The sequence below is a fragment of the Rattus rattus genome, chromosome 2 (assembly GCF_011064425.1).
Source record: "Rattus rattus isolate New Zealand chromosome 2, Rrattus_CSIRO_v1, whole genome shotgun sequence".
Lineage (NCBI taxonomy): Eukaryota > Metazoa > Chordata > Mammalia > Rodentia > Muridae > Rattus > Rattus rattus.
The window spans coordinates 58,002,309-58,026,179 of record NC_046155.1 but is presented as its reverse complement, the minus strand read 5'-3'; the positions used below and the strand labels follow the sequence as shown (position 1 = coordinate 58,026,179).

Genomic DNA, 23,871 nt, shown 5'->3' with positions numbered 1-23,871 from the left:
GTGAGTATAGGGTTAGCTAAGAGATCTCAAGAAAAGCTTAAGTAATTTCAAAGCAATTACTTTCATAAATTTGAAGAAATAATTTGATCTTTAACTAATTGGTGAATATTTACACAACAGAAATATAGTGAGGTGAGGGATTTGAAGATCCAAAGGTGATAAAACAGCCAGATTGCCTTCCACCTCAGATGTGGAAACAGTGACATAGAAACCATTAGCACTGAGACTCATTATGCAAGTCTCAGGTGCGGTAAGGACTATCAGTGGAACAGCTGGTGCGGGTAGGGCTCTAGAGGAGGCTAGTGTGCTAAGAAGCTTGCTGTTACTGTAACAGAATACCTGAGGCATTCATAAGAAAGGTTTCTGTTGGCCCCTAGGCCCAGAAGCTTCAGTACCAGTTGGTTAGTACCTGCTGGTTGGACCTACAGTGAGGCAGCCCCCATCATGTTGGGGCATATGTCAGAGAAGGCTGCCCTTCTCATGGTAGCTAGGCAGCATAAAGATACACGGAAGCCCAGATTCCAATATAATGTCAAGGACACTTACCCAGGTGCATAACAGTCTCTCATGAAGCTCCACCTTTAAAGGTCCCATTACCTATCAATAGCACAACATACTAGCGATCAAATTTCAAGGTCTAGACTTGTAGGTAAAGAAATAATGGGGGTCTCATACCTCTGGGCTGTGATGGGAATTTGAGAGTGTTTTCACAGTGTGAGGCTATAAACTCTTTCCGGGTAAGTAGGAAACCTAAAGCCCTATCTGAGCAATGTCCTGAGCTTTCTGGGCATCCAGGTGTTGACAGGGTTTGGGATCAGTCTAAAGGCATCCAGTTGACCTGGGGAAGGGATCCTGTGTCATCTGTACCATGTGGAATGGTGACATCCTGCCTTCTTTGCCATCTTAAAGAGCCTATGGGACACTCACTTAGGAAAACGAAGACTGTTTTACATTATCTGAACTTCTGTTTCATATACCAACTCCGCACCAGCTGGTGGTGGTGCACACCTTTAATCCCAGCACTTGGGGTGCAGAGGCAGGCAGGTCTCTGTGAGTTCCAGGCCAATCTGGTCTACACAGTTAATTCCATGGCTACATAGGAAGACCCTGTCTCAAAAATCAAAGAAAAAAAAACAATTAAACTCAGAGGTTTTATATGGATCTAATATATAATTAAATTTCCAGACATAGTACTGTACAAATCATAAGAAATTTACATGCTTTCTTGTTTAGAATCATCCTAGATCTGTTCAAACTCCATCATTGGCTGCAGTCTTATTAAGTATTTAGTCACCATCTTAAAGACATTTGTATTCTCTGCATTTGCACCTAAGGGATTCTTGGTTGCTCTGTATCTACTTAAAATGTAGCCCCGTGGTTGGTTGCTCTGTATCTACTTAAAATGTAGCCCCATTGGGGTTGGGGATTTAGCTCAGTGGTAGAGCGCTTGCCTAGGAAGCACAAGGCCCTGGGTTCGGTCCCCAGCTCCGAAAAAAAGAACCAAAAAAAAAAAATGTAGCCCCATGTAGCAATGTGTAAGAAATACCCAGTGAAAGGCACATTCGTTCAAGTTCTTCCTTACAGTCCTCCTGTATCTTAGTGCCCTATTGGCTTAATGAACATTCTTCATGTAGACTGTGTATTCTCTAACTCTTGTATAAAATGTTTTAAGGGCCATATTCAATCAGATAGTATTGAGAACCATTACTGTATTAAGGGACTGTATAGCAGTGTGCAGACAGAGTCAGAGTCCAATCCAGAGTTAGGAATCCTCTGCCTTCTTGGATGAGAAGATGAAGAGTGAAGTGTTAGCAAGCACTTGGCCGACTTTGGAAGGGCTATAGATAGTGTTCAGAATAGAATATGGCCACTGTGGTATGCTGCATAATGACAATACACGCTGTGCCGAGTGACCTTGCATGTGTGGATTCTTTTTATAATATGGAGATCGGTATATTCATTCCCCTGTGTCTGAGTGAGATGCCAGGTGCATTGTGTACTCAAGAATAGCCATGCTTTAAAATAACAATAGAGAAACTCAATGCAAGAGATGTAAGCCACCATCACTTAGCCCACAAGGTAAAGAGACAGAGCCTCACTGGTGGTAAGCTGACGGCCACCACATTAATATTGCTGGTGAGATAAGAGGTCTCCAGCTTTTTCTGGAATAGCATTTTCGACTGTATTTATCATGCCGAGTAATGGACAGACGAAAATTAGAGTGGAGACCATGGCTCTCGGATCTTACTTCTCTGGGATCCCCTGTGTCTGGCTCTCATGTTGTAAGGCTTGAAGTGAGTCTTACTGAGACAGATATGCAAACAAAAGAGGTTTATTTTTCCAGCACATCACAACAGAGTTGATCTTCAATGAGCCCCTCCTGGGGAGTGATTAGAAGGTGACCCCAAGTGGCTATAACAAGCAGTTTTTATACTTCTTAGGGGTACAGGTTACATCAGCAAGCTTACAGTTTAAACTTATTGGCTAAGCATATTGACCTTTGACTCTATTGGCTAGCAAGCATATGACAGGCATTCGAACTCTATCTGGGCCAGAGGGTCAGGTGACTATCAGTACATTCTGTGGTTTTTTTCAAGAATGTTCCTGCTCCTCCCAAGAACTGTGGGTGGAAAATGGAACTTGGCCTAATCTTGACCTGAGGCAGTGGGTATAAGGCTGGCGAAAGCCCCTAGGGTCCTTCAGTTATCTGTGGGCAAAGGAGGGTAATGGTAAGATTATTACTCAGAGAAGCACACACATGCGCTCTCTCTCTCTCTCTCTCTCTCTCTCTCTCTCTCTCTCTCTCTCACACACACACACACACACACACACACACACACACACACACACACACACACACACCATTGTTCTGGACCTGGCCCAAGACTCTTCCAAGAGACCATCTAGGGAGCTGATGGAAGGGAAAGAGGAGGCCTAAGGTTAGGAGGCAGATGTGAGCTTTCCCCTGCAGTGCCATATGTGGCTAACCAGAATCTGAGAACATCCCTCTGTGTTTATCAGGGAGCTCCTGTGGTCAGTGGTGCGAAGTCATACTTTCATAAGCCCAGAGTTGTAGGGCACCTATAGAAAGCAGCCTGGGGAGGGGCGGGGTGCAGGGAGACAAAGACCTCGAGAAGCCTCTCAGCACCAGGCGTGTCTCTGCAGCTGGTGCATATCTGGAGACATTCAAATGTCCATCATCTGCAGAGGAGAACGGGCACCTGCGAGTAGCCTGGTAACAGAGGTGGTGGCCAAACCACCTGAAGTGTCCTGTGTGCTGCAGAATCAAGCGTGGGCTTGACTGTCAGAGTTGCTCACAGCTCCTGGCTGGCATCATGGAGATTTAGTGGGCATCTCTGTAGCTGCACAGGAGGCCCTCAGGAATGGAAGAAGGTTTAGATGACACTGTTATTTAATCAGGAGCAAATGCCAGCCATCACACTGCGGGCTTTTTAAAGCAGAGAGGCTAGGAAATGAGGGGCGGGTTACACAGAGTGGGGACAATAGATGGCGAACGAAAGGACGGTAATTGTTGACCTTCTGAAAGAAATGGGCGCAGGGCGTACTTAGGGGACATATTTTGTCCCTGAAGCTTACATGTGAGTTAAAGTGTATTAAAGGGCGTACACAGCCCTTTGTGTCTGTCAGATATGAGAGAAAAGACACAGAAGAAAGCTCTAGAAATCAGCGCTTTAAAAACGGACAAGCAAGGAGGCCCTAGCTACAGCCAGGCAAACTGAGGGTCCCCAGTCCCAGGGTCACCGTGCTGGCGCCGGAGTCCACCCCGATTCCTTCCTGTGCTGCTGTTCACAGCTCAGCTTTGAGGCTAACAGGGATTGCCAGGTTTCAGCAGTGGGTTGCAGATGCACCCCTCTCAAAGCACTCAGAATGGACCCCAAGATAAACCCATGTCTAGAGAAGGCCACATCGTGGGTGCGGTGCCTGGATGAGTAGAACGGAGCCAGGATACAGTATTAGGTGAACAACTTCATCTAAAACGGGATCATGTCAAATTTAGGACACTTTATAACCATGCGTTTCCCAACAGAAACAGAAACAGCCGAGTGACTCAACAAATAGTTCAGTTTACCAAAAGCTCTTGTTTTCAAAGCTTGGGGAGCGAGTGTTCCTGGACATGAGAGTTTCCCTGCATTCAAGATGGTGGAGTCCCCTAGAGAAACGGAGAAGGCTTGCCCTTCCCACCCAGGGCTGCTGTAGTGATAGCTTAGGACCAGGGCCCGGAGCTGCCCTCAACCTCGTGCTTCTATCGCAGTGCCTTGATGGCAGTGAAGACACTGTGTATGTTTTCACAAGCAGATAGACGTTGTCTAAGCTCGGGAAATGTTTATATTTTAATTCTTGTTAAGTAGGACTTGTACGTTTTCATAAGACAGAATAATGAGTTTCTACTTAGTCATCTTGTAACAGTTTTAAAGTTTAATACTGCTGGATGTTTCTAAAGAAAAATAGCCAACCCAACATAAATATTCCTTAAAATAAAATCAGGCAGCCCTTCAATACATGCAAGAAAACAGGGTTGTTTTTCTCGGTCAGTGAGGATTATCATTAGCAAAAATATTCCACTGGTACTGACTTTTTTTTTCTATGTGCATTGTGACATAGAAAAGACTTCAAAATTTAAAAACTAATATGCACAGTAAACTTTTCATAAGATAATGTGCAGAGAAAAGAGTTGTGGGTTAGTGTGAGGAAGGTAAATTTATTCTATAGAAGCAGAAGGCAGTGGGAAGAAAGGAATTCCTACCACAAGGAAACCTCTCGAGCTTGGGAGGGGTGCATGGGGTCCCTTTGCTCCCTTTTGCTCCTTAGGATAGCAGTGTTTGTCCCCCCACACACTGAGCACGGGCTCCCACAAACCACAGCTTAAAGTGGTAAAAGAGGGGTTTTCGTTTTGCTTTTTAATCTTTTTTTTTTTTTTTTTGACAAGGTCCCTCTATGTAGCATTGCTAGCCGGGAACTGAGAGATCTACCTGCCTCTGCCTACCAAGTTCAAGTTCTGGGACTAAAGCAATGGACCACCACACCTAGCAGATTTTCCTTTTTCCCTTTTCTTTTCTTTTCTTTTCTTTCTTTTTTTTACAGAATTTTACTGTGTATACCTTTCTTTAAGGTTTCAAGTATTTATTTCTGCTGGTAGCAAAATTGTTCTGATGGGCTGATCCCATAATATAACTTATATCAGAGAGAGAGAGAGAGAGAGAGAGAGAGAGAGAGAGAGAGAGAGAGAGAGAGACTGTGTGTATATGTGTATATGCTGTCTACATGTGTGTATGTATGTGTATATATGTGTGTGTATATATATATGCATGTAAGGCATATATTTGTTTCATATAAATATTTTAATTACTGAAATAATTCAGGATCTCAGAATCACGACTACTTACTGAGAACAAAGCAGTCGAGGTTGCTTCCTTAACTTCCTTTGTGTTTTTGTAGCATCAAAATGAAGTGACAATCAGGAAACGTCATAGATGAGACAGATCTTGCTGTGGTCAGACTTGGAAAGACCTTTCACACAGCACAAGAAACACTGAAACCGTAGAGGCAGGCCAAACTCACACTACCTATAAACGTGTGATGCCCCCAGTACAAGGGGACAAACGGCAAAAGAGAGACGTATCTGTGCTGTGTCCCACTGATTGTCTGCCCACACTCAGATGCATCGGTGCACGGTGTGAGTGTTGGGAATGATTTTAACGCTGGTTTCTATCTAAATCCTGTATAAAGCTTTCCGTGCTGTGAGTCAACATCATCCAAACCCTTTGTATGCTCACCGCCTTAGGGCAGAGCTAGGAGGGTTCAGGGGGACCCAAGTGATTTCAGGGACAACCTGCTCTGTGTGTGAAGACGTCTGACTTTGGTGGGAGTTCCCAAAGGACAAAATGAGAATAATCTCTCTGCAGCCTGTGGCTCCCTGGACCATTTGGGAGCCGAGTGCTCTTGTATTACTGGAGACTAAGTCCTCCAGATTTACACTTTCTGCTTCGCCAAATGCCCTGCTATTATCGCATCTCATTTGCTTGAAGAACGTTAACTCAGCCTTCTCTTAGACACATTGTATCTTTGCGTGAAAAAAATGGAAAGGAAACCAAATCTGCCTTCTTCATGATTAATGCATTTGTCAAATTCTTCCCAAGAAAAGAAAATTAATTTATTGTGTTTTTTTTCCCGTGAATGCAAATTAAAGCTGTGAAAACTATTATGGGAAAACTTAGCAGTCTTTTTTTTTTTTTCAGAAATTAAAGCTAACTGATTTAATGTTAATGAAAAAAGCTACATTCAAACACAAATTTTAATAACTTGCGTAGAAAGGAAATCTTAGACTTCCTAAGATTTTCCTTACATAAGATTCATGTAACTTGAACAGAAAGTCATTTAAATGTAATTTTCCATGGTCGAGACTGTATTAATTATGTTGTATGAAAGTCTGAAAAGTTGTTAACCAATGTTTGACTCAGTGCACTCTGGGAAGCAGAGTTGTCTGTTGGTTAGTTAATGATCTCCAATCCAGTGACCTAGGCTCAGTTTGGGATGCCTGCTGTCTCTTCCTTCCCAGAAGTTAAAACTGTTAAAAACAGAAGTGAGACAAATTGTTCTAAACTAGGAAACAGTTCTGCCTCATTCATATCGGCAATTCCAAATGTGAATATGCACTTGAAGAATGGTTGGGAACGTTAGATTCATTGGACCCAGTCTAATTGTGTGTGTGTGTGTGTGTGTGTGTGTGTGTGTGTGTGTGTGTGTGTGTGTGTTGTCTTTATTAGGGGAATGATATTGTAGGATTACTTTATGAAGTTGACCCTTGACTTGTTTCTTCCACATTTTGACATGATTTTCAGTCACAAGGGGGAGGTGGTAAGACAAGGCATAGCCCTGTGTTGGTCTTGCACACTGAACAAATCCATCTGTGAGTACGTGTACTGAAGAAGTTGAGAAAATCCAAAGCAGTCTCTCTCTCTCTCTCTCTCTCTCTCTCTCTCTCCTGTCCTCTCTCTCTCTCTCTCTCCTCTCCTGTCCCATCACAGCTATGTTTATCTCGGTTTCCACTCATTTGCACAAGGGGAAATAAACGGCAGTGTTGATGTTGACTAACCACACACTGTAGCAATGGTTTAAGGTCATCCTAGAAACGGAAAATTAAAGAGGGAGATGCCGTTTGGCTTACCTTATTTCCTCACAGGAATTTAGAAAGTTATACATATTAAGCGATCATTTTATTATTACATTTGCAATGTTTGATTCCAGAGGTTGGGTCTAACACATGCTTCTTTCTGGGAGGTCACTGAGAAAGAGAATGATGTCCTTTGATGCGTCCTGTCTTATTCTTGTGGCAGACCAAAGGCTAATAAATTAATAAAATGGTAAGATTAAAACTGAGTCATAGCCAACATCTTTTTGGCTCATGTACCCCTGAACCAGACAGATTGAGGGAGGGAGGAGTCCACCCCTGAGCGGGTCAAGGAGTCCAGTCCTGCCCTACCCTGCTTCCTCCAGTACTGGCCTTTGTCAGGTGCCACTCTAAGTGAAGTGAGCTGGTGGAGGAGATGGGGGCTTGGGGGATTAATACGTGACATATTTCTGCACCCACTTTTTAGTTTCCATCTTGGCTGTATCAACTCTCTCAAAATGTCAGCAGTGATTAGGCTACATTATGGGATAATTAATATGAACTTTTATCTCAAAGCTGATTTCAAGTAATACTGGAACAAAACATATGTCAATATGTTAAAGATGGGAAGTCGAGCAGATTGCTTTTATGTTTAAAAAATGCATTTTTTCACTTCTCAGTTCACCTCCCTTTTCAAATGCCAATCCCGCACGATAAATGTTTGAGAAAGGTTAAGTAGCCTGTAAAAGAAGCAGCATTTGGCGTTGGGTGGGGTGGATCCGAAAATCCTTCTGCGGGACACAGCGGGATTCTTTCTTGATAAGACAGTGGTGGCTTTAGGGAACACAGGAGGCACTCTCTCTAGGCCTGCACGCTGAGGCTGTGACGATTCACGATTCACGTCAGAATGCTCTCTGGAACTATGGGAGAGTCTTTCAGTCTAGTGACTCATTCCTCATAATCATTTTTCCTCATCCAGTACTTAACTGGAGAAATAAAAACACGTGGTTTGCCCTTTCCACGCAAAGAGAGCAAACAGAAGTCAGATGTGACTACCTAGAGGATGTGCTTGCCGGACTCCGCTTCCGTTTTGATTATGATGGTGTTAAGTGGCCAGGCGGAGAAGCAATCGTGGATATAAGTGAATCACTGTTAGCTGTGAAGACTCTCCCTTTCACACTGCTTTGTGGGGAAATTAAAATAAAATAAAAATAATCTCCCATTCAGCTTCATTCTCTTAGATGCAGTGCCTCTAGAATATAATATTAAATTCTGTTTCTTTGTTAAAGATCATTTTGCCCTCTAATTATGGGAACGCATCCACCACTGTGCCAGCATCAGAGGCAGCTGGGTGGTGAACTGGCCCCTTGCCCAGACCTGGGAGCAAGCCTAATTTGAAAACCCTTTACAGAGCACAACTGAGCCCAGGGCTCTCATCGACCGCTGATCATAAGCGCTTTCCTTTACTGACCTGAAAGTGTTCTTCTAATCTGGTGCCAGCAGAGGCAATTACCAAAGTAGGTAGATGGCATCCAAGGTGAATTTGCCTCATAAAGAGGGCAGAGTGGGCCGACCCTCCCACAGATGACATTTGGGTTCCCTTCCATTCCCAGTCAGCCTGTTGTAAGGACATAGATGCACCAAGATGCCAGCCTCCTCCCAACACTTAACTCATTCACTGACTCCATATGAGGAACCTGTGGTGGGCAGAGTGCCCCTCCTGGAGGGGTGCATGTGAGTAACATGTGTCCCCAGCAGGGACCCTGAACCCCAGGCCTGAGAACTCTCCTCATGCATGGAGATACCTGGGTGTGAACACCGGGCGGTGTTCATCCCTGTGGACATCAGAAAGTTCCAGATCAAAGCCAGATCCTCTATGATTTACAACTTGAAAGTTCCCCCATCAATGCTGACTCTGTGACAGCTCTCAATTCGCAGTTGCCCAACAGCCTCCTTCATTGTCCCCAAGACAAAGCCCAAGAAAATGGTGGGTTTTTTTTCCATCAGAAGAATCAGGGTTTATGGGAGATGCTCAAAAGTGCTTCAGAGAGTGAAAGTTTCATTTTCCCATGCCCGAGAGGCTGAAGGTCGGTCATCCTGTGGAGTTCCTAGGAGAGCAGGTCCTGAGAACTTCTCTCCTGCAAAGGTTTGTCAAGGACCAGTTACCTACAGACACCTCAGTTGTTGTTAAAAGCGCCTTTGGCCTTTAATTTATCCATAATAACTTTTGGTAAGACTTAAGCTCTAAGATTTACAATGACATTGATAGGAAATCGTGGTGCCCTGTAACAATCTCTCTCCTGTTTTCACCGCGTGGCTGGAAGTGGGGGTTTGATCTGAGTTCAGTTAGAGGCCACAAGCTTGCTTTACTAACGCAGTTTATTATTAAAAATAACATTTTGACATTATGTAGGTAGCTGTGCGTAGTTTGATGTTTTTAACACAGCGGTCTTTTAAAAAGCTTGTGAGGTACCCCACAAATGCTGTCCAGCTATGGTGATTGTCTTAGTCAGGGTTTACTGCTGTGAAAAGACACCATGACCAAGCCAAGTCTTTTAAAGGACAACATTTAATTAGGACTGGCTTCACTGGAGAAGAACCTGAGAGTTCTATTACCGTGTTCCAAAGTCAAACGGGAGAAGACTGGCTCCCACATGGCTAAGGAGAGGGTCTCCAAGCCCACCCCCACAGTGACACACTTCCTCCAACAAGGCCATACCTCTAACGGTACCACTATCCAGGCCAAGCATATTCAAACCATAGAAATCATAGAGGAGTCTGTGAGCTGGACCCGTTCTAAAGAAGGCATCTGTGTAGGCTTCTAACTTGTACAGATCTCTGAGAGGGAACGTGAAAGGCAAAGCTGAGGGCTCCAGCAGGGAAACAGAGCCTGGGTGGGATTGCCAGGGTTGGTTTATAATTCAGCAGGGGCTCCAGGGACACTCAGGGAGAGCTGTTGCTAGGGCTTTGACACCAGGCCAGTGTGGCAGCTGTTTCTGGTTTTTGTCAATCTTGTACACAACAGCCACGGACACTGAAACGTGCTCAGCTGTGATACGCACTGAGCGGCTGAGCCAGAAGCTCCTCCGGCCGCCCTCCCTGCCTGGGCGAAGCCTGCCTGGTCCTTGGGCTTGTAACTGGGAGGCACAGTGGCACTTGCAGATCATTGCCCTCAGGTCACCCCATTGACAGCCTGAGCCACAGCCATGCTTATGCTGTGTCCTTCCTCCCACACGCACCCCATTCCCCCTCTGCACGCCCACGGTAGCCTCCGGAAACCGAGACTTGAAATCGCAGACCACCTCCCTAGGAGCACAAAGCTCTGTGACTGCTCTCTCAGCCTTCACCGGTTACTGTTCTCATCCCTCTGGAGTCCCCACCCTGGGCACCCCATCTCATGCTCAGCACTGCTGTTGCTTCTCTGACTTAATAAAAATAGCCACTCCCCTGCTCCTGCGTGCCCTCCATGTCTCTCAGTGGCCTAAGGCATCCCGAAGCTCTTTCCAGCTAGCAAATCAAAACCCCGCATGCGACAGTTCGCACACCCAGGAGCTCTTGCACCTTTGCCCCAGCTGGGAACAGCCAGCCACCACACACTGGCTGCACCATGCCCTCCACACATGCTAATCAGCCTGACCTGTACGGTTATCCTATTTGCATGCATGCACACAGTGCTGTGTGTGCCATCCTGAGGGCAGTGCCCGACTTTCCCAAGCCTTTGACCAATGGCGGCAGAGTGTTGTTTTGTGCCTTGTTGTTGTTGTGGCTGTTGTTACCCTTGACAGGAATTAGTGCCTCTGACCACGCTGATTTCACATCCCTACGAGTGTTTGTTTTGCTCTTTTCTTTTGGCTCCAAATCCTGAAGTTGGTGCCTATTTTGAAGCTACATACTCCTTCCTTCACCCACAAAGTGAACAGAGCTGGAGCGCCATGATCAGGGGCGGGGTGTTCGGGTCCCTGCACCCCACCAGCTGTGTGAACTGAACGAGTCACTTCCACACTTGCGATTCTCGGGCCATCTGTCTAAGCCAGAATAAAAATAGCTGCGTGACCCACTTCAGCAGAATGGTCTTGAGGAGCATGGCAGAGACTGGGTGAGAAAGCGTGCTTATCTAAGAAACTGCGAGATGATCATCAGCCCCACACGACATAAGTAACATGAATCTAACAGTGCTTTCCCCGTGGGATGCCATGATATGCCATTAGCGGTGGTGAGCTTGGCTACTTTCACTTTTCCTACTGCACAGGCACTCCCTACTGCATGGACACACTCCCTAATGCACAGGCATACTCACACTCACTAATGCATAGGGACACTCACTACTGCATGGACACACTCCCTAATGCACAGGCATACTCACACTCACTAATGCATAGGGACACTCACTACTGCATGGACACACTCGTAATGCATAGGCACATTCACTAATGCATGGACATTGCACACATGTCACACAAGCCCTCACAAGCACTGTCCCTGTTCTCAAGAGACTCCTGCCATGAGAACTGAATTCAGTATCAGCTCATGGCTCACGCTATCTCAGTAGGTGCTGTCTGTGAGTCTTCTGGTCTGTTTTTCTGTGTTGTCTCCTTTATCTGGCATCCCAACTCAGAATCATACTTGGTTTTGAATGTATGCATGAGTGAATGAATGAGTGAATGAATGAATAGATGAATACTACCATAAGACAGCATCACAATTATACAATTCCAGTGCTTTCTCTGTTCCTCTTTGGCTCAAGACTTTTCATATGAAGGTGGTGATGGTGATGGTGATGGTGATGGTGACATTTCTTTTATTTTGGAGACAATATCATTTTCTCCTTATCTTTCCTCCCTCCAAGCCCCCATATACTCCTCCTCACTCCTTTACAAATGATTCATGTGCTCTTTTATTTAACTATTGTTGCATCGATGCATGTATATATGCATATGCATCACTATATGTAACTTGCCCAGACTGTATCATGTTACTTGTATGTGTGTTCTCATGCCTGGCAGTTTGGTATTGGAGAACCCATGTGCTGCTTCCTGGAGAGGACTGTTTCTCCCACTCAGCATCCCTTAGCTGCCTGTAGTTCTCTGTGGAGGGCTGAGGCCCCGTGGTCTCTCCCACATTCACTTTGGTTCCATTGTTCTTGTTCAGCTTATGTTTAGGCCGTCCTGTTGGTTTAAGCTGCATGGTGCAGCTTCTAACACAGACACGGTCTCACAGCAAACTCCCTGACCTCCACCTCTCACAACCTTGCCCTCTCTTCCAAAACGTTCCTGCCTTGCGTGCTGAAGTGCTTCATAGATGTATCTGGGTTCCACAGCTCTGTGTTTTGATTGGCTGTGGTTTTCTGCAGTGGCCTCTGTCTGTTGCAAAGAGAAGATGAGGGGTGAGGACCGCACACCTTTAAGTCTAAGGGCAAATACTTAGGATGTCATTAGGAATCGTGCTGGATTCGTAAACTCATTGTAGTTTCTCCCCCTAAGATCCAAGACTTCACTGGCCCAGGTAATTGGCCAGGTTTCTCGTCCCCGTTGATCAGGTCTTAGGTCCAATTAGAAAGCTATTGGTTGCTGCCAAGATAGTCTTACCACCACTTCACCCTTAGGACTGTCATATTGTGCTGCCATTGCTGTGTTCAGAAGCTTAGAGCTGTGTAGGACTCCTGGTTGCCTCCTCCTGTGAACACTTGGCACATAGCCTTCGGCACCATGAAAGCTAGTCCTCAGGGAGGAGGCATTCATTCAGAAAACTGACATTTCTGAAGTCGTAGGTACCAGGCACTCAGAACAGTCCTCAGTATACATTCTTCACCATAACTTAGTGAAAAGACAACATGCTTTTGATGAACAATGATGGAAGTTCCATGGGTTGCCAGACCTCTTACATCGTACTGTCTCATTTGTCATTTAGGGACAAGAGCAGCTCTCAGGGGTAGCAGCTGCTCGAGAAATGCTTCCCAAGGAGTGACTTGCTCTCCAGATAACCTTTGATGGGTAGGAGTTGGGAGTTTTTGAGGCATTCTTAGTTTGCCAATCAACTCTGGATATTTTATAGCTTACAAACATGCTTGCACACATAGTTTCATTTGGTTGAGAAATACTAAAGTACAATTTCTGTACACAATGAAAAGTCAAACATGACCATTGTTACAGTATTGCCATTTTTGAGTGTTTTAGCTAATGATAAATACTTTGAAATTCAGGATGACTAGTCTTAAAATGGGTGATTATGCTATATTATAAGTGTCATTGGGGTCTTAGTCTAATTTGTCTTGAGACAGAGTTTTATTATATAGGCTGGACTGACCTAAACCTACAGTCTTCCTGCCTTAGCTCCCAAAGGGCTGCACAGTTCTTCTGTCTCAACTGAGTTTCAGATTTACTTCTGAGTTTAGACAGCTGCTGCGGTAAAGGCCGGGTTCTATACGTCACAACTCTAAAAATAAAAATTATAGAAAAGAACCAAGTAAAATATCCTACAGTGGAATTAAAGTTAGAACCAACCAATGAGATATGGAGGAAACCCCACTTGTTTCCCACATCATGGGAATTCATGTTAAATCAAGATTTGAGAGAGCACATTCCAGCCAATGAGGGATCAGATCAAGCAAAGTCCAGGGTATGCCCAGCAGTGTTACAAAATACTGGATAAAGTATCCATGGAATTTGCAGAATTACATTTTCTCTAATTAAACAGAGTCTATAAATTAAGTTACAGAATGTTATCATGTGTTAAAGGCCAAACGAGATTTTATAAACAGAATACAAAGTTCACTTGAACACATGAATCTGTAGTGGTCAGTCAGTCATTTTTAGTAGGTGAGAGCAAACATTTCTTTAAGCTCTGACAAGTATTCCTGATCCGTTTGTCATTCCAGTGTCTGGAGCACTTGAAGCATCTCAGTTTTTATTCAACAATGTAACCTTTGGAGTTTTGCCTAATAATGACTTCACTTGTGGTAGCCTTCCAAAAGATAAATTAAAATGGAAATGCATATTTTCTAATTATGCATCCAGCCATGGCCGCATGTTGGCGAGCCGGGCCGTGCTGAGTGTTCAGCGGAGTCTGCACAATGGCAGAGTGTGTGTGACATCAAAGTTTCCCAAAGTCACTTTCTTAATCACGTGAAGGATCGCCCAGGCTCTGAGCACAAGTATGTAGCTATATAGAATCAGAAGGAAAACATTTAAACGTCCCAGCATGGTATTTCCATTTAAATCTGATTACAGTGAAATAAAACTGTAGCCATTAAAGGTTTAGAAGAACTACAAATACACACAGTAAAAGAAGACAGATAGTAAATGGGGTAGTAAAACATTTCGGCGGGGCACACACTTTATAGCACTCATTCCGTCTTCCTGAAGCAGACTGCAATTCACTGCAGACCCCGCACCGTTCTCTGAACTCCACTTAAACCTGCAATTAACCTTTCACGCCTAATGAAGCTGTTTTCCTGGAAAATTAAAATATATAGTGGCGCCCGCTCTTGCAGAGACCTGGGAGGAAAGCACTTCGAAATGAACGGTCCTTTCAAGGCTTCTGTACAAATGGGAAACGGAAGTGCGGCGTCTATCTGTGAAGCCAGAACACTCCTCCAAGGCACTTTCATTCCACGTGCAATACTTTCCTATTGCACGTATTAATTGTTTTTGCACGACTGTAAAGAAACACGCATCGGTAGCTTATGATTACATTGTTACTGCCAGGGCCTCCCGTTACCCCTCAGTTCCACTGGGGGAAACCAGGGTTTTACAAACAGTAACTGAGCTCCTGGCGTGGAGAAGTGCATTTGCCAGTTGAGGGTTGATTATCAGCTATTCATGCTCCGTTGCTTCCGGGCACATTTGCCCGAGGAAGCAAGCGTAGTTCAGGTTACAGCTAAGTGTAATCCTAGCACGTTTTTCTACCCACTTGTAAAATAGCTGTGGTAACTTTCGGCACCCAACACCCTGACTGCCAAACCAAACCCATTTACTGAGGGAAATCCTGAGAAGGATTCTACTTCCTTCACGGATTATCCCCACCTGGGTGACCCAGGGCAACGCACTGGAAATGCCAGGAGGTCATGGGAGGTGGGGAAACAGAAGGGCTTCCTTACATGCATGGTTTCAACTTACTATTTAAACTCTCTGTCAGTGTCGGTGTTTAAGAGTTAGAAGTACAAAGCGCTAAGGCTGACAGTAAATGTTAAACCCTAGCATTTCTACTGAATCTCTGGGTGTATTGATGCACATTCTGCTCGCCCACAGTGTTAACCCGTCACCGTGACATAGTAAATGAAATTCCTTCAGACCGCCGGTCTAAAATAATGAATTGTCCCCACAGTTAATTGTATTGCCTTGATAACAAGGAGCTATTGGAGGCCTAGAGAACACAAGAAGTGGATTCCATCAGATGATTTGTGTGACGTTTTGAAAAATGATTCTGGGGGTGTGGGGGGGGACCTGATTTTAATGGAACTCTAGTGGCAATCTGCTTGCGCCAGGACACAGGATCTGATGGCACACTTCCTCTCCTGGTCAACTCAGGAAAGGCTCTGACAGGAGAAGCTCTGGGCTCTCCAGTGTGGGAGACAGGAGGCACAGCGGAGCCCCTCTCAGAAGCTGATTCTGGGTTACTCTGTTGGCTTCGGCCTTGTTTGCTCATCTCCAACACTTCACGGCCAGCATAGATCTGGAACCACAACCTGTAGAGTGAAGCTATTTCAAGAACTCGATGTGGGAAGGGAGGTAGCCACCTTCAGTCGAAGCCTTACTTACCATTGGGCTGTGGAGGGTGAGGCTCTCAGAGGACAAACGAAAGCACTCAATGTGGGAAGGGAGGTAGCCACCTTCAGTCGAAGCCTTACTTACCACTGGGCTGTGGAGGGCAAGGCTCTCAGAGGACAAACGAAAGCACTTGATGTGGGAAGGGAGGTAGCCACCTTCAGTCAAAGCCTTACTTACCACTGGGCTGTGGAGGGCGAGGCTCTCAGAGGACAAAGAAAGCTGTTGTGTCTGGATTGCAGTGTTGGGTCATGGGGGCTATAAAGAGGCCATCTAGAAGTGTAGTGTCCTGTGCAGCTGGTTATGGTGAGCTTTTCCTTTTCCCAGTTGTCCTGTGTTGAAACTGAAGTCAAGACTTATGTAGGCTACCCTGCTATTCCTTAACCCTAAGGGCCCGGAAGGATAGGTAGTCACTGCCGACTTTGTGAACAGTCTGACATGTTGCTCACCGGCATCCTGGGCTACTCCATGAAGCCCATAGGCTGCTTTCTGAACCAGCAGCCGACGCTGCCCTGGACTGTTCTAATTTCGGATCAGGATATTGTCTGCATGGTTCAGCCTGTGCCCTAACATGCATTAGGGAACAAGAAAGAGATAACATCCCTCCCTTAAAAGCTACTAAATTGGCTTTTCTTTATGTCATTTAATAAAAGCAGATACATTTAAATAACAAAGAACGCCAAGGCCTAAAGCTAGAGATTAGGCCTCCCCAGAGGCTACACGTGTTCCCTGAAAAATTTGGGAAGTTGGGCCTGTTTCAATCTTCCTCACATTTCAGGTAGGGTGAAGATTTGTCATCTTCTGGGTTCTTCTGGTGATTAAAAAGTTTACCAGACATCATACAGGAAGAATTGAAAAATTAGAAATGAAAATCCTTACATTTGACATTCAAGTTACACAACATAAACAATTATTTGACCTTTGCACTGTTCATAATTATGAAATTATGAGCTCCTGATGGGCCACAAACCATGAACTTGGGTAAGGGACCCAAGGTTAATAACTCTGAGTGAAAATGTCATTTAATCTACGAAAAGGACAAAAGTGACCCAGAATGTCCTCTAAAACCACACAAGGTAGACACTTAAGTGCCACTGTCCAAGGACTTCCAAGGTTCCCAGCATGTTTAGTGATGTCCATAGACAGCATTCGCATAGGAAAGCACATAAAAGCCGTCAGGTTAAAAGTAAGCATGACTTTCCATTTTATTTGTATATTAACTAAAATGAGGTGTATGATTTTTCAGTTCACTGTGTTCCCAGGATCCAGAATCCAGGATAAACCGAGTACACTATGAGGGACACTTCTTTAATTAAGCTTTGGGCATCCTGTACCCCCACATACAAAGAATTAGCAGAGAGTTCCCTACTCTGGCATCTGAAGTTTCTTAGCCTTACTCCTGGTGCCAGGTCTGCTGTGAGGAACAACATTTGGAGCTCCATGTAAGAGCTCTGGCATGACTTCATATTTGGATATAGAAATAGTGTAAGTGGTCTCAGTAAAGGAGTCATAGATTGTTCCTTATGTTTGGCTGACTCTGGATGAGTTGGTGCCAGGGGTGATCCAACAGGAAGTTGTAAATTATGAGAAGTGTGCCAGGAGACCTGAGGACACTTGAGATCTGCTCCATCTGAACTTTCAGTGAGCGTAACCAAAGGCTATACTTTTTAAAAATTAAATCAAAGCCCTTTACGTCCATGAGTTAAAGAATAAAGTATTGACCATGAGTAAACCCTACAACACAATTCACGATACTTCAGGAGTTCTTGTGTTTGCCAACGGACAAGAACACACTCAATTTAAGTGTGAGCCAGTATTATCTCTGCAAGTTCCAGAGTGATACTGAGATTCTGAAAAGCGATCGCTGGGAATGCATTTCTTCTCCGTCCAGCCATAGCTGCTCCTCCCTCAGCACCTGGATGTCCTTGAGGAATTTCTTTCCTTTCCAATCAGAACACATCTCACTGGGAGCTCACTACATTCCTTCTCTGACTCAGCTTCCTTGAATAGAAAAGCTCTTTCTTCTCTCTCCAGTGTTCAACATCTTAGCTGGGGACCCAGGTCCTCTAGCCACACTCCCTCACTCAGCTTTCAGAGTTGCTTACTGAAAGATCCCCAAAGAGAGACCCTTTCTAAAGTCTCAGGAAATCTCGGACCCCAGACACAGAGAGACCATTTTGGATGTAATAAGCAAAGGCGAGGTTTATTACGGAGATCTATTACGGGGATCTCCAGGTCGACACGTATCCTGCGCAGGAGACAGAGGTGTCGACCCCCGAAGCTCAAAAGTCAGGAGTTTATATAGGGAAGGCTAGGGGGTTTGGCGCGGTTACACACAATTGGCTAATTTCTGGCGCGGCTATAAGTGATTGGCTCATTTAAACATGGCAGTGAGATTACAGCACAGCAGGAGAGTACATATTGACTGGAGCATACAGGATTTTAGGAGCTAGGGGCGTATCAGGGTTTGAAGGACATCTGGTTAAGGTGTGACTCTGAGTAAGCTGGGGGAGGTGCCCTTCTGCCAGATGGTTTGGATCAGTCCTGATAACTCGGGCTGGTTCCTGCATTCCTTTTCTTTATCTTTATGGTCTGTTAGTCCTAGCGGCAGGGCGGGGCTGCCTGGACTTGCTTTTCACAATGTTTAGGCCTGAGTCTGTGAATTTTGAAACTTACTCTTTTAATTTCATATTTTTAAACCTTAAATCTGTATAATTTTCCTTTCACTTACAAAGGTGGGTCAAACACCAAAATCTACTTTGAAGGGACCCAGTGTGCCAAGGACCAGCCTCTGTTCTGAGAGAAGGGGTGTCTGGGAGCAGTGAAACAAATGACTCAAAATCAAATCGGAGTCCACGCTGACAGCCTGTGCTCTGCTCGGGTGGCTCCCTGGTCAGCTCTCTGGAGAGACAGTTCTTCCGTGCTAGAAAACATTCTGAAAGCTCTCTGGATTAAACACGAGTTTTCTGAGCAAAGTCAGAAAAGCTGCTAGAAAGAAATTCTTAGATGTTTTTTTCTGACCAAGTCAGAAATCCTCTTAGAAAAATTCTAAATGTAATCCTTGGGTTTTCCAATCAAAACTAGAAACTCAGAGGAAAATTCTAAAAGAGCTGTTAGCTCTTCAAGCAATTCTTGGGATTTCCAACCAAGGAAAAAAAAAATTCTAAAAGAGTTGTATTCGCTCTCCATGGATTTTTCCAATCCAGAGATCTCCAGGCAGCTCAGCACTTGCTAGGAAAAAAAAAATTCTAAAAAAAGAACTGCCATCACTCCCTGACAGTTCATCTCTTTCAGAACCAAAGTCCAGTCTTATTTACATATCAGTTCAGTCATTTACTCCAGGTTTCCTCTTGATCTTCCCAAGATTCAGCATTACATGACCTTAGCCTCTTGATTTTTAGATGAAGACAGCAAGTACATTTTTTTAGCATAGCAAATGAATTTAGAGATCTACCTGCCTTTGTGTTACAATAAACTTAGCTGGGTGGGATCCCATCCTCAGATGACCTTTCTGACAAGTTGGCTCTTAGTGCACTTCCCTCTGTTTTTCTTGGTATGTAAAAGCTCTCAAGTAACTTACATTGCATCTTTATATTTCACATGGTGAGAAATTATATATTTTTTTTAACTCATGTTTTCAGAGTTCTTTCCCACAGCCTTAAAGGCTGTCCTGAATGTCTCAGTGTTTACCATTTTGCTGAAGCATTACCCACATTTTCACCTCCCAAACTTAGGCTGTCTCTGATTATCATGTAGTGATTAACCTGGGCAGAGAGAACATTCCTTGAAGGAAGAAAATAAAGTAAGATACACAAACAAGCCTTCTGTCTACAGTAACCATCAGCTCTCATGGAGGCCCACGTCCTGCTGGCTCTGTTCCAGGGGTGGGAACTATGTCACATTGTCCCTTTTATGGCCAAGGAGACTTAGCATTTACTTCTGATGAAGGCTTCTAAGGTTAGATGACCTCCTATAGGACCTCCTTTGTCCCATGGTCCTTTATTGACATCTTTTTTTTCTGTTCAGAAGTGCTCAGTTCTGTTCCTGCCAGATTGTATTTGGAGCTTACATAGAATAAGTTGACCCAGGAGAAAAAGATGATTCAATATTATCTTGTGAGGTATAATTCCCCAAATAAAGCTCTTCCTTGGGAAGCAACACACGAAGATGCCCATGAGGATGTAAGGGCTGGGTCAGCTCACTTAAAAAGTCAATTTTCTAAGACCCTAGGGCCCTTCTGTCAGGTCTTATGCAAGGTTCAGCAGTCCAGCCCTGAGGCAAAGGATGGGAATTTTAGAGTTTCTTTTGCTTTACTCAAGAATTATAGGACTCTACAGAAACAAGGCGCAGTACTTGCCGAGGACAGAGAAAGATAACTTAGTCCTTCACAGGAAACTTTGGGGGCAAGAAAGCAATCTGTGTGACAATGTGGCAGCTACATGGTATGTACTGGCAGACAGCCAGGGACCTCAAATGATAATCTTGTATTAATGTTCATTTTTTCCAGAAACTAAGTGATCTAAGCTTCTTTTAAAAGGCACATCTAACGAGTTTTGTTTATAGATGCAAAGCCAAAATAGTAATCTTGGAGCTTCCCACTCCATCTGGAACAAATCTGCGTTCAAACACAGACATGAGACAAGGAGTAGTCTGCAGAGTTGGCCATCATGTTTCCCAGTCTCTGACCTGGTTGTCCAGTGTTTTACTCAGTTTCTTGTTCTTCTGTGTGATGTTCACTGCTAGATCATGAGTAAAGACCTAAGCTTTTCATGGGAGTTAGCATGGCCGGAAGCCACCTCCACCCACCCCACATATGTCCATGAGAGTCTAAATCTTTCTCCTTTCTTTCCAGGACTTGCTATCGCCAGTGCCCTGATAGACATTTCACAGCAGAAGCCTTCCGATAATAAAGACAAGACTTCTGGAGTGCGCAATCGGAAGCACCTCTCCACACGCCAAGGAACTTGTGTCTGAGAATGGGAACCAGCTCTGTACTGTGCACCCAAGTTACTTCACAAATGGCTTCCGTTAGAGCTGTTCTGTGCCCTTGGATCTCACACAGGATAATGTCTTATGATCAGGGCCAGGTACAATTCCCTCTAAGTGGGCAGTGTCCCAAGAGGCCAGAGACTGCTAGTGAGTTGTTTTTTTTTTTTTTTAAGTAACAGTATTGAGGGTTACAAGTGATAAAGTCAGTTTTTATGGCTCTCTCAGACTGGGAGCTAACATAACTTAGTATGGAAAAAAAAGATGTATATTGTTTCTTAATGCAGATGGAAATATGTAATTCATATAAATCAACTGTTTATATCCCAAGACTTTAAAGAAAGACATTTTATAATGCTTGAATGATGAGAAATGTACAGTTTTTCTTGCCTCGTTTGCAAACTTAGGTCATTGGCATCAGAGTAGGAGAAGAACAAGCTCTAGCAGCTGCGACTGCCATTTTGTCTCCTGACAAACATGAAAGCAAGGCTTCCATTTAATAGGCTGTAAGTCATGTGTTTAAATCCTCCACGTGACTACCTGGGGTCCAGAGTCAGTTTGAGAAGGTAGCAGTTTTCAACTAGTGGGAATGTCAGAGCAGAGAGTCAGGAAGTTTGTCAGAATTCAGGGAATGGAGGACACTCCTGAAAAGACAGGTATAGAAGGGGCTGCCTGGCAATTGGTGTCCCCTCCTTCCACAAGCAGCCTCCAGCTGGAGAACCTGAAGAGCCAAGCCTGTCATTCCGTAGCAGAGCTTCTGGTCCACCCATGATGCTTTGCTGCCAGGCCAGAGTTGTTCCCATGAGTCTGCACAAGAATGTATCATTTTCTTCCAGCTCTCTTCTGTTTGCCACTTCTTATTTACAAGTATAACGAAATGTATTTTAAAGGTAACACTTTCCAAGTTCCCCGGCTGCCAACTTCTTCCTGTAGAATGCAAGCAGACAAGAGCTGGGTCCGGCAAGCCTCAGCAAGATCCCCATCTCCAACGCAGTCACATGGTGCTGTGAGGAGTCTACATTCTAAAGGCAAATTCTTTGCTGACCACATGCCAAACCTCCCTGACGACGCAACCCCCGCCCCCCATCAGAGCAGAGAGGAAAGACAAAAGTGGGAGCCCTCACATGGAATGGGGAGTATAGCAACAGTAGCTCCCTGAAGCTCACTCAGCTCGGAGCAGCAGCCATGGCTGACTTCAGGGTGACTACCGGGGATACAAGAACAATGCACAAGGGTCCCGAAGCTGCTGCATTCCCTGTGGTTTCCTGTAACACGAAAGCCATTCCATCCGATCAGTGTTAAGTACAGTTTGCACACGTTCCATGTTCTTTGGGATTTGGAAGGTGACGACACCTTAGGGTCAATACCTAGTCGCTGCATGCCATGGTTGTACAGTAGCAGAATATGATCCTATCGCAATATCAAATATTTATTTCAAATGCCATGTATACACACATAGCTTGATTGGATGAGGATAGAGTGTACTATGAAACAGAAATGACCACAGACTATGTAGTTGCATCTTTAAAGCATAGTTAGGTTGCATCTAACCATGACTGTCTTATTTTGATAACTAGCCTTTTGGATATAGCTTATATTCCTTACGTTGGCATGATCCTTCTCCTCTATTTTCCATGCACTCGAAATCAGATGAATTTGTAGAATAGTTTTAGAAATTTTCTCTACAGCCCATGGGGTTGGGTTGGGGAGGGGGCAGTGGCTGTTGGTAATTCCCAGGACATCTTCTCTCAGAAAACTAGTCGAGCTGAATTCGTGAACATCTCCTAAAAATAACCAAGTAATTTGATCGCCGCCTTTTGGACACTTTCCATGGTGATCTCCCCCACCCCACCCCCATGAAAATGGAAAAACCGGTCCCTGTAAAGAATAGTCCTTGGACAGTAAAGTAGTCACACGGTTTGTTTAATTGCCAACAACGAAGGTAGACCAGACGTGTGGAAGTCCAGTCTCACCCACTGTGAATCCCCCAGGTTCTTAAAACTTTAAAAAATTTTGAGTTTTAGATAATTATGGAATTAATGCAATGTCACGCTCTACCGTTAACTCTGTGGCCAATTATGCAATACACTCTCAGCTTATAAAGCATTTTACTGGAAATAAAATTCTTCGCCCCTGGGGGGAAGTGAACCAAAAAGGCCTCGTTCTCCGTGTCTTCCTCCTCCCACTGCACTTCCTAAATGCAGATTTTCCTCTGAGAAGTTATCAAATGATTGATTCTCTTGGAAACCTTTAAAATGGAATTCTGAGCACTTCAGCATAGAATGACTTGGGAAGGAATCCTCAGCGTGTGAGAGCCCACTCTGCCAAGTATGAGCACTTGCAGTGGCCTGGAATAGAGCTTTGAAATTGACTTGGGAACGCTATCTTGACAACAAGAGGTCCTGGTGAAAACATGGTGTCTTGTGTTTATGAGTCAGTTTGGTAAGTTTTAAACAGAGTTAAGATGCTCAGAATTGCTTTGAAGGAGTAACAAGCTTAAATTAGTGATAAGCAGAGAAAAGTGATCTGTACTGCAGAGTATTGTTAGTGTGTACACATGCGAGCATATATGTAAGTGCACATGTGTGTATACATGCGTGTGTATGAGTGTGTATGTGTGCATGCATGTGGGCATGTGTAAAAGTGTATGTATACATACATGTATGCGTGTGTGTGTGTGTGTGTGTGTGTGTGTGTGTGTGTGTGTGTGCGCGCGCGCGCGCGCGCGCGCACATGCATGTGTATATGGAGAGCCAGACTTTGGATTCCGGTGTCTTCCCTAATCTTCATTTACTTGATTTGATCCAATTTGATTTTAGAGATGGGATCTCTCACAGACCAGAAGCTGCTGGTTTAGCTAGCTTAGCTGGCGAGCCCCAGGGATCCTCTCATCTGTCTCTTCAGTGGACTCAGGAGGATTGAACATGGGTCTTCAAGCTTGCGTCAGGGCAAACACTTGACCCACTGAGCTGCCTCCCAGCCCTGTCTGTCCTG

The 23,871-nt window shown here is 44.5% G+C and overlaps 1 protein-coding gene across 1 annotated transcript in view; it reads left to right on the top strand.

The window, feature by feature from the left end:
* The window catches only part of Atrnl1 (attractin like 1), a 540,190-nt gene extending 517,158 nt beyond the window's left edge, over nucleotides 1-23,032 (top strand). Inside the window, exon 29 of the mRNA XM_032892246.1 lies at nucleotides 20,744-23,032. Within this exon, the coding sequence (XP_032748137.1) occupies nucleotides 20,744-20,865 (122 nt within the window). The 3' untranslated portion in view covers nucleotides 20,866-23,032. The remainder of the gene's footprint in view (nucleotides 1-20,743) is intronic.
* Nucleotides 23,033-23,871: the final 839 nt, after the last annotated feature.